Source organism: Leopardus geoffroyi, chromosome A1 (genome assembly GCF_018350155.1).
Source record: "Leopardus geoffroyi isolate Oge1 chromosome A1, O.geoffroyi_Oge1_pat1.0, whole genome shotgun sequence".
NCBI classification, from domain to species: Eukaryota; Metazoa; Chordata; class Mammalia; order Carnivora; family Felidae; genus Leopardus; species Leopardus geoffroyi.
In genome coordinates, this window is record NC_059326.1 from 93,027,238 (window position 1) to 93,038,749 (window position 11,512).

At 41.5% G+C, this 11,512-nt stretch overlaps 1 protein-coding gene across 2 annotated transcripts in view; it reads left to right on the forward strand.

Moving 5' to 3' along the window:
• The window catches only part of KCNN2 (potassium calcium-activated channel subfamily N member 2), a 471,433-nt gene extending 460,705 nt beyond the window's left edge, over positions 1 to 10,728 (forward strand). The window contains exons 9-12 of one of the 2 annotated variants that reach the window (XM_045486026.1): positions 845 to 972; positions 4,493 to 4,501; positions 7,291 to 7,360; positions 10,125 to 10,728. In XM_045486026.1, the coding sequence (XP_045341982.1) occupies positions 845 to 972; positions 4,493 to 4,501; positions 7,291 to 7,360; positions 10,125 to 10,412 (495 nt within the window). In that variant the 3' untranslated portion in view covers positions 10,413 to 10,728. The remainder of the gene's footprint in view (positions 1 to 844; positions 973 to 4,492; positions 4,502 to 7,290; positions 7,361 to 10,124) is intronic. The other variant, XM_045486031.1, reaches the window with a different exon arrangement.
• The last annotated feature ends 784 nt before the right edge of the window (positions 10,729 to 11,512 follow it).

Genomic DNA, 11,512 nt, shown 5'->3' on the forward strand with positions numbered 1-11,512 from the left:
CAACATAGACTGTCAGCTCATTAAAGCATGCTAACAGTTTGCTGAGTCACTCGGAAAGGGCAGAAGAATAGGTCTGCTTGGACATTGAGCAGTGGAAACATGCCCTTCCTGTAGTTCACAGCCAAAAATGCCAAGCAAGCTTGCAAAAGACAAGATTCACCTTGGCCTTCTGGCATTTTGCCTCTCTCCAGGGAAATGAAGAACATGGGGAAAACAAATGGAATACAAGGTGCAGAATTCAGCACCTCTTCTAACCTCCCCCTGACCGCCCCCTGCAATGTTGCCAGACAGGTTACAACCACCTCTTGCTTTTTAAAAGAACTGTTTGGATGAAAATGTTCCTGATGGGTAGAAGTTAGCCCAGAAAGAGATCAGTACCTCCCTAATATTTCAACCTAAATGTTGTGCCCAGACAGATAGAGGTACCTTTTAAAATGCACAGATTCAAGAAAAATACTCTTTTGAGAAGTAGTTACTAAACAGACCTAGAACTTACCGTGATCTTTGGGATTAAGAATAGGACCCCTGGGGGGCGCCTGGGGGGCTCAGTCAGTTAAGCATCCAACTTCAGCTCCGGTCATGATCTCACAGTCTGTGAGTTCAAGCCCCGCATCAGGCTCTGTGCTGACAGCTCAGAGCCTGGAGCTTGCTTCAGATTCTGTGTCTCCCTCTTTCTCTGCCCCTCCCCTGCTCATGCTCTGTCTCTCTCTGTCTCAAAAATAAATAAAAACTTAAAAAATATATATTAAAAAAAAAAAAAAAAGAATAGGACCCCTGGCCATGTTTGCAAAGGATTCTGCTCTGGGAATTTATCAACTGCTTTGTTTGTTTGTTTTCTTAACAGGTGAAAAACGCAGCTGCCAATGTACTCAGGGAAACATGGCTAATTTACAAAAATACAAAGCTAGTAAAAAAGATAGATCATGCAAAAGTAAGAAAACATCAACGAAAATTCTTGCAAGCTATTCATCAGTAAGTACCATTTTTCATTCATTGTCATCCTGCTTTTTGTAACTCTGGGTCTTAATTTCCCATACTTGGTTATTCTTCTTTTGTGAGAGGGGGAAAAAAGAAAACACTGTCATGTGTGTTCCCAGAAGACATTATTTGGCAATTTAATAATTCCATAAATGAAATGCTGAGAAAATTGTCAGCTCTTTTTTGGACTCAAAATCATCCGTTATTGGGAGCAGAGTCATTTAATATATTAATTAAAATGTCTTCTCAGTTTCTCTCTTTAGAAACCTTATTTTCAGTTGCAATTGTATATCTTAATATAACTTATTTATTCCTATGGCTTGCCCTCAGATGTTTCGTTTGTATTGACTGCAAAATCTTGAAAAACATTTAATATTTTATGATCGCTCTGGGTTTTTTTTTAAACGGGCTGCCAACATCTTTCTATGAAGGCAGTACCTACACTTGATTTAATACTTGCATTTTTAAACTAGTCTTTACTCAGGACATAGGGGATTTTCTATTTGCTGTATGTTCATTATAGATTTTATAGTGCCTTTTACAATGATTCTGACCTAACGGAGGCCACCATTATTCCATATGCTTAAGTTCTTTCATGTTATCTTGTTTCTATGCTATATATAACTATCATAGACTTTGAAAAGACAAATGTCTATGTAGTAAGTATCAATAATGACTTGAAAGCCACCAGCTCTTTCTCCCCCAGGCTGGCAGCATCCTTACCGTAAGTACATTCATGTGGGCATCAGTCTCGAGGCTGTGCAGCCTTGCTCTTAACTCAGTGGCATTTCTGTATGGGGAAGAGCAGCTCAGTCACATGCGTGGGTCAGAAACGTGGCTTTTCTCATGCAGCCTACCAGGGCAATCACAGAAAGGTGGGTAAACGCTAGGTGTCTGGATTACACAGTAAGGTGGGTCTTCTCAGAGCTGCCTAGCACAGCAGACCGGAAAAGCTCTGAAGCTGGAGTTTTTATTTTGTATATTTAGGTAGTTCATAGGTACTGTATCACACTTCACATTCTATGGGAAATCACTAAGCATTCAAATGCTACCCTTTGACCTCTCCCTCTGACTATGTTTTTTGAATAACTATCGCTGGAAATGTGGACTGCGTCTAGAAATTGCTGCCTGCCTTAATGAGAATCAAATCCAGGCACCCTGAGATCTACAAGAGAGGGAGATTCTGCATGGATGGTAGAGTGGCCAGCCCTCCTGGCCACTCAGAGCTATTCAGTCATGATCTTGCCACTACCAGCACCAAAGTGACATCATTTCACCTTTAGTTCTGTGACTTCACACTGGGCCCACAACTGTGCTTTCTGTCCCTTGTAAGGAAAGGCTAGAATCTTAAGGTAACACTCTTTCAAAGGGTGGGAAATTATAAAAGCGAAACACAGAGGAACACGTAGGAGATCTGGCTCACACAGGGAGCTGCTTTGCTGAAGCTCATGGCCACCTTTATAACCAAATACCCACCCTATGGAGCCTCCACATCTTTATTCCTTCAAGTTTAGATCTCAGAGAGCGAGTCCCCTAAGGGATGCTGGGCCTTCACTTCTGAGGACAGGCCTCTCCCTCCAGGGTCACCAGACATAGCCCTCCTGGCACAGAGGGCATTCCTACACACCCACAACCATATAGGAACCTAACATTCGTAGAAGAAGTATACACAGTATAATGTGTATATACTGGGAAAGCATTCTTTGTACTTTTAATGTTTTGCCACTAACCTATACCGCTCAAGTATATTAAAAAGAAAACTTACCTTTGTTGGTGTGGGCAGGTGCGGTCAGTCTATGGGTCAAGCAGCCACATACCTCATGTCCTCCGGGATCGTATTTATAACCCTTTCTATCAGAATGATGTACCTATTAAATAGATAATGAAATGAAATTGGCCTTTGATGCCATTGGTGAGTTTTTATATCTAACAAAAACACTGGGAAAAAATGCTTTGGTAGTTTCTGTAGTAATTTTGTAGCCACATGTGAATGGTGGGTATTTATACATTTATATTTTTATTGTGAAATGCATTCATGCTGAAACCTCAGGGGACAGACAGCTTAGGGATGGTCGCTGTAAGTTTTTTTTCAACTTTGCTCTAGGTTTGAAAATTTTTATAGTATGCTAGGAAAAAATATTTGGGGAAGCAAAGTTGACACATTGTCCCTAAGCAATTGTTAGATTGCTGGAAGGTGGCCTGACCCGATTTTAAGAGGGGTCTTTATGTGGGTCTTCCCAATGCTGCTTCAGGATAGAGTAACAGAGGAAACCCCTCATGAATTCTTCTGCTTCTTTGGCATTTCTCAGTCTGTTTCTTCGGTAGCAACATGAACTTCTAAAGTAGATGAGCTTCGAGCAGCTCAAATGTTCTGAATTGTTTTTATGATATAGTCTTGGGGTTAGATTTCCTTTGAGGTGGGAGGGGTACTTTGTAAAAAAAATACAATTGGAAATTTATATGGGCTGGGTTTGGCTAGATGATTCTAATCGTGCATAATCTCTCATTTTAAGTTAGTGATACAGGAAAGCACACAGGGCTCGATTCTTAAGGGCAAGGCTCCCATTGCCTCCCATTCAGACACAGTGAGACCATCAGCCTCGGTGAAATGGCATCGGGTGAAATCAGACCTTGCTGCTTGAGGGAGAAGTTACAAACTCATTTGATAGAGCTCTCTCCCTGGCCTCTCCCATCCTCCCATTTGACCTGAGAGCTTTTCCAGAGCTCTGTCTGGACTCCCCTCTTTTCCAAACTTCACAGCCTCTCTCCCTGACACGTGGCCTCCCTCGTCTCTGGTGGATGCCTGCTTCTCCAGGCTTGTGTCATCTGTTTCACTAATGGATCTGTCTTTTTAGATCATCACTCAATGCCTTGAAGCATTCTGTTCCTAAATACCTTTGAATACTTTTTCTGGTATCAACTTTAACCTTAAAGCTCATCACTCTTCTATCTCAACCGTAGATTCAGCAGTCGACATGAACTTGTCTCAGAGCCGAGAAATTCAATACACATAATTTCTCTAACACTGAGTTTCGGATGACCCACCTGTCAGAAAACCAGGCTTCTAAGAAGCCCCAACTCGGAAGAGATGGACGCCGTCCAAAAAACACCACCAACATTATAATCATCCTACTATGTAGAACACTGTCCTTTTAACCCCATGACATTCATATTAGGTCAAAACGGTTCCTACAGTTTACTTGGACATCATGTATCAAAGAGGCCGTGATGACTTCCTAGAGGGTCTTCCTTCTGAACCTCGTTCTGGAGGAAGCGCTGTATTTCAGGGGCGGTCAGAGGGGGGAGTCTCAGCAATGAAGGATGATACCATAAGCGAACCGTGTTTTTCTTTGATCACCATGCCAAGATCCTACAGAGCTTAACAGGATCTCTCAGCTAATGAATCGAGCCCCCTGTGCACAACTGAACACCACACTGTGTTACTCTGTTCTGGAATATTTTACAGTTTTCTTTTCTTTTGTTTTGTCTTTTTATTTCAACAAAATGAAAATAGAGCTCGGAAGTAAGTTGTGTGAGCCGCTCCTCTCAACATTTGCAGAATTTTCTACCGGCTGCATGCACCAAGCGGGTCCTTTATTTGTGAATTTCAGTAGTCTGATTGCTGCTATGGAAATGTGATCCAAAATCATGATACTTTCCTGTGATAAGTGAAGTTCACAAGGAAGAAGTCAACATACGTTCCTTATTCTTCTTTTTTTTGCGGGGGGCGGGGGAGGGTGGGGAGAAAGTAAAATACACATGCATGTTACCTTTTATTCTGGCAGCTGCAGCTTTAAGTAGGCTTTTTCTACCAGTTCTAGGGTACAGTCTCAGGAACAGCAAGGCAAGATGATTTAAGTTCAAGGAGCTTAAAGGGATTCTGATTCAATAGGGGGCTACCCTATGTCAGCTTTCCAGATTAGTGGAAAAAAAAACAACAACTGGGCAAAATTCTACTGTCAGAAACATAATATATGGTAATTCAAGAGCAGAGTACCCACCTCAGCTAAGGGACACGCACTGGCCCTTTCACTGGGCTTGCCAACGTCAGGGCCTTGCCTGCACTCCCAAGTGGTTGGAGGCTTCTGATCTGGTTCCCCAGACTTGAGTCATTCATGTGCTAAGGGTCCCATTCCTTGAATTTGAAAATAAAGCTTGGTGTAAATCATTATCACAAAATGGCTAACCCAACAAAAACAAAAATGAAACAAAAACAAAAAGCCGCTCCTGCTCCCAGCAAAGAGAGGGAGAGGTCGCATCCACCAACATTTGAAACACTGGCGTTGAATTCTAGCCACGGAACTGCTGCATGCAGGAAGCGCTCAGCTGAAATCCTGCTCTCTTTTCAAAAAGGAGAGAAGAGCAGGTGTTGGGAGATAAAAACAGGAGAGGACCAGCCTGAGACATTTTTCTTGTAATAATCAAGAATTGGAAGAGGATAAAAGGGAGTACCTGTCTCTCCATCTGGTTTAGTATTTAATGTCTTCTGGTTCGAGTATCACATAGCCACCTCGAACACCTCTGTCGATACAAATACAGCACTTTAGAAATACCATCCTATCCTAACCCACTTCATTTCATACATTAAGAAACTGAAGGTCAAATAGGGCCAGGGAGAAGGGAGTCCACATCTGACACTGTTGTTCTCTCTAGTACATTTCTGTAGAATGACCTCACACATGTTTAAAGGGTTGTTTTTTGTGTTTTTGTTTTTTGCAGGGGGGAGAGGGGTGGAAGGGGACTTGTTTTTAAAAGGTGTACATCAAGAATTGTAATCCTTGTGAGTACTTAGAGAAGCCTATCTCAACAACATGTTAGATTCGAATACCTGTTTGTAAATTCCTTTTACACTTACACCCAGTCCATCTCTATAATAGTGTAGAAAAGAGCCAATTAACTTAGTTCCAAGCATTCTAATAGGGAAACACAGACTCGCAACGGCAAGTGATAACCTTAAGCTGTTTTACATTGTTAAATATCATGTTATAGGCAGGTGTCAGTTAAACCCATACTGGCAGAAGGAAGTCTGTCTTCACTGTCAAGCAGACTTGGTGACATACTGCATAGCGTAGTTTCAAAACAAAATCACTGCGCACTACTGAACATTTGTTGTAAAAATCTCCCTGGCAGTAAAATCTTGCCCTGTGAATTTTTGATCCTTTTTTTTTGTAACTACCTTTCGTTGAAATTGGGAAATTATAAAGATTACTCTCTCCAACATTGACACTATACTCTGTAAATGACATGTCATTTACAGGTAATAAGGTTAGCATGGATTTTGTTTTTTGTTTTTTGTTTTTAAACTAAGTACCCAAGAGAAATGTGCTTCTCATTTGGAGCATGGCTCGGATTGTTGGCTTAAAGAACAAACAACCCCTTTTCTCCTGTTGGAAAATCTTAATTTCTTGGTAGGGAGTAAGCACCCAATAAATATGTTTTCAAAAATATTATAGTAAATAAAGTAAGGACTAGTAAAAGTCATCCTTAAGAAAGATTTTTTTTTTTAACAGCAGTGTTTTGACTGTCAATCAGATATATGCACTGATATTTAAAAGCATCTAAAAGTAAGTTTACAACCAGAAACCCCATCTGTCAGACATTTTAATTGTCCGCTGACTTTTATCTACAAGAAAAAAATTAAGGGAAATTCTCCCAAGGAAATGGCCTGGCTTCCCTTCAAATTCGATGGCAGTTTAAGATAAAAGTCGAGCAAAACACAATGAAGAATAAGAGACTTATGTGTTTTGGGTTCTCTTGCTGCTGGTTGAATAAAAGTCTTATTTTTGCTACTAAGAATCTCACTTATCACTGTGTTTTCATCAGGTTCAAATACCTAACCCAATCCATCTCAAACTGAACAGGGCTATCCTGTGTATCTAGTCATGTAGGCATAGGAAGGTGCTCACTGCTCCAACATTGATGAAAGTCTAGTCGCTTTGCCTATTTCTTCCTATGTCTATTTGAAATGATACTGGGATTTTAAGGAATGTTTTGGCTTTTCTCATATGGTTAAGTCCTTATGAGCCTCTCTCCTGATTCAACTTTTAACTCCCTGGTAAATAGTTGTCCTAAGGACACCTCATCTCTTACTCTCCTCTCTCTCTCTCTCTCTCTCCTTTCCTTTTTGCGGTGTTGGGGAAGCATGCTTCTCATTGTTCCAGATACATAACCAGTTTGAACTTGACCCCCAAATGTTCAAGGCATTATCCATGCAGTTATTTGCTCTTGTCGATTTTATGCATGCTCTTTGGAAGGCGTTATGACAGCAGTAGACAGGAAGGAACCCTTCTGACTTGAGATTCTGTCTTTTAGATTAAGAAGTGTAAAAATGGAGCAGAGGAAACTGAATGACCAAGCCAACACCTTGGTGGACCTAGCAAAGGTAAGCATGGGGGTCTCAGCCTTCATGGTGAGGTGTGTTGGAATGAAGCCCTGCACGGTGACTGATAATGCACTGGGAGGAGGATACCCCAACTTTGTGTTGCACATCAAACCAACAATTAGCCCTAACATGATGGTCCACCTTAAAAGATTTTTCTTCACATGCTCTTTCCCTATATAAATTATTCAAACCCCATTCTAAAAGCCTTCCTACTTACAGTGACTTGAAAGTACCATGGAAAATGTACATGGAATATGAGACAATACCATTGGGTTTCATATTTGTCCTTCACTCTCCTCCCTCTGAGAGGAGAACTGCATCCTGGGTTTGACCATGACCTTCAGGGCTCCATAGGACTCATTGATAAAATTATTGTTTTTTATTTACTTTTAAGCCAACTCAGAAGACTATGAAATAGTTTTTTAAGAACATGAACGTCATCTTTTTAAAAAAAGGGAATCAGTTTTCATAATTTATGATTCTTTTTTCATTATTTAAAAAATCATACTACTTTTTAAAAGGACATTAATAGTTCCCAGATTCCTCTTTCACACTTATAAGATTTATCTGGTTGATTTTTGGTTGTCCCTTTCAAGTCAATTCCACTTTAAAAATATGAATATTTAGGGCTGTCTGGGTGGCTCAGTCAGTTAAGCATCCGACCCTTGATTTCAGCTCAGGTCATGATCCCAACGGTCATGGGATCAAGTCCTGCGTTGGGCTCCACACTAAGCACGGAGACTGCTTAAGATGTTCTCTCACGTGTGTTCTTTTTCTCCCTCTGCCCCTCCCCCACTCACACTCTGTCTTTCTCAAAATAAACATTTAAACAAATATTTTTAATTTGTTTTAATATTTTATTTATTTTTCAGAAAGGGAGAGACAGCAAGTGAGCAGGGCAGGGGCAGAGAGAGGGAGACACAGAATCTGAAGCAGGCTCCAGGCTCTCAGCTGTCAGCACAGAGCCCGATGCGGGGCTCGAACCCACAAACCATGAGATCATGCCCTGAGATGAAGTCAGACACTTAACTGACTGAGCCACTCAGGCTCTCCTAAACAGATATATTTTTTTTTAAATATGAGTATTTGTCATCAGTGACCTTCCATTTTCCTGAGCTAGGTCCAAAAGAGGTATTATAGCATATATGGAAGTTTTTAGCCTTTTAACACAAATGCTTTTTAAAACTTTTTTTTTAACATTTATTTCTGAGAAACAGAGAGAGAGAGAGAGCATGAGCAGGGGAGGGGCAGAGAGAGAGAGAGGGAGACACAGAATCTGAAGCAGGCTCCAGGCTCTGAGCTGTCAACACAGAGCCCAATGCGGGGCTCGAACTCACAAACCGTGAGATCATGACCTGAGCCGAAGTCGGATGCTTAACCGACCAAGCCACCCAGGCGCCCCTTTAAAAGCATTTGTTGTTAAGGGGCCTCTCTCAATACATTTTGTTGTTTGTTCGATAAATCAGCTATGTTCTTTATAAAGCTTCCAATATCATCTATGAAAATCACACCTCTTTGTCCTAGTCTCATAAAATAACACAAGTAAATCATATTCATTTTCATGTATATCAATAACATACTATATAAACATGTAAATGTTGAATATTTGATGCTTTTTAAAAAAATGTTTCTTTACTTTTGAGAGCGAGAGACACACACACAGAGCATGAGAAGGAGAGGGGCAGAGAGAGGAAACACAGAACTCAAAGCAGACTCTAGGCTCTGAGCTGTCAGCACAGAGCCCGACACGGGGCTCAAACTCATGAAATGTGAGATCATGGCTTGAGCCAAAGTCGGATGTTTAACCGAATAAGCCACCCAGGTGCACCTGAATATTTGATGTCTTATGAATAGAAGGTAGTGACATCCTCAACAACTTACCTGTAGGACAGCATACATATATCATACATTTAAGGTGGGTAGCACATATGAGACTGAAAGATGTTCTCGATTAATATTTACAAACGTGGCTCTCCTGTAGACACACCTTGAACAAAGATGGGGCAGACTTCTACATCACTGTAAGGTCAAATGATAAAACAGACCACTTGGAAATAATATGATATAACATTTTACTAGATATATAATTGATATGATAAATATATACTGCATAATGTCATCTCAGGAATATATCTATGAGGCAAGACACTATTCCTTTCAAAGTATTTCTTTAGTGCTGTGCTTACTAATACGGCTCTAGGGCTGCCATGCCATAGGGGTTCAGTATTTTCTGAATGAATGGATGTTGTTCACATAGCCTCCAGACTATGTAGTAAAAAATAAAGCTAATGCACTCTGTCTCCGTGGCCAAACTCAAATGAGGTGCCTGTATCATGAACAGTAACTCCCTTATTCAGTTGGTTCATTTATCACCATTAAGAGGTTGTGAAGCAGCTAAGAGCACATTTTGTTATTTTTTTTTTTTTAATTTATTTTGAGAGCGAGAGAGAGAAAGCAAGCACAAACGGGGGGGGGGGGGGGGAGGGGGGAGAGAATGTGAGAGAGAGAGGGAGGATCCTAAGCAGGCACCTCGCTGGCAGCACGGAGCCCAACCTTGGGCTCCATTCCATGAACCGTGAGATCATGACCAGACCCAAAATCAAGAGTGGGACGCTTAACCGGATGAGCCACCCAGGCGGCCCTCTAGAGGGAAACAAGACAGCTTCAACAAAGGGTTGAAGAGAGCAGACAGCTCGCTTCCTGGGCAAGTGTCGTGAAACCTTGAGTTCCTGGTTGCTCTACCCGTGTCCGCCCTGTTTTGCAGACCCAGAACATCATGTATGACATGATTTCCGACCTAAATGAGCGGAGCGAAGACTTTGAGAAGAGGATTGTTACCGTGGAAACGAAACTGGAGACTTTGATTGGCAGCATCCACGCCCTCCCTGGGCTCATCAGCCAGACCATCAGGCAGCAGCAGAGAGATGTCCTGGAGGCTCAGATGGAGAACTACCACAAGCATGTCACCTACAACGCCGAGCGGTCCCGATCCTCGTCCAGGAGACGGCGGTCCTCCTCCACAGCGCCACCAACTTCATCAGAGAGTAGCTAGAAGAGAATCAGTTAACCACAAACTAAGACTTTTTGCCATCATATGGTCAATATTTTAGCTTTTATTGTAAAGCCCCTATGGTTCTAATCAGCGTTATCCGGGTTCTGATGTCAGAATCCTGGGAACCTGACACTAAGTTTTAGGCCAAAATGAGTGAAAACTCTTTTTTCTTTTCCTTTCAGATGCACAAGGAATGCACCTATTATCGCTCTATAGATTGTTCCTCCTGTAATTTCACTAACTTTTTATTCATGCACTTCAAACTTTACTACTACATTATATGATATATAATAAAAAAAAAAAGTTAATTTCTGCACATACCTGTTTGGTCACTTGACATTTCTAAAGGTTCGCTTCCCACATTATTTGCAAGCTAAAATGACTGGTTATTGTCTGATACGTGTTGATACCTTTGATCACCCAATGTCTGGCCGGTCGGAAGACGATTTGCCATCACTCTGTAACCTATTCGCTAACATTTTCCCCATTATGAAACGTTATAGTCACATTTCATTTGATACGGCCAGCTTATTACTCTTTTTGAGTTTACAGTGTCTCATTTTTTTTAAGTTTATGTATTTTGAGAGAGACAGAGAGGATGCAAGTGGGGGAGGGGTAGAGAGAGGGGGAGACTCTCAAACAGGTTCCACGCTGTCAGCACAGAGCCCAATGCCAGGCTGAGGCTCATGAACCATGAGATCATGACCTCAGCCGAAATCAAGAGTCGGATGCTTAATTGAGCCACCCAGGCGCCCCTACAGTTCCATTTGTCCCTTACTAATTCTATTTGTTTCCAAATTATGTGGACGGTGGAGCGGTTATATCAAAGCATATATAGATAGATGATCGATCGATCTGGGGTGCAAAAATGCTTTCAAGAATTATTTTTATTCCTGGGGTGCCTGGCTGGCTCAGTTGGTTAAGTGTCCGACTTTGGCTCAGGTCATGATCTCACGGTTCGTGGGTCTGAGCTCCACATCGGGCTCTGTGCTAAAAGCTCAAAGCCTGGAGCCTGCTCTGGACTCTGTCTTCTTCTCTCTCTGCCCCTCCCCCACTCATGCTCTGTTTCTGTCTCAAAAATAAACGTTAAAAAAAAGAGT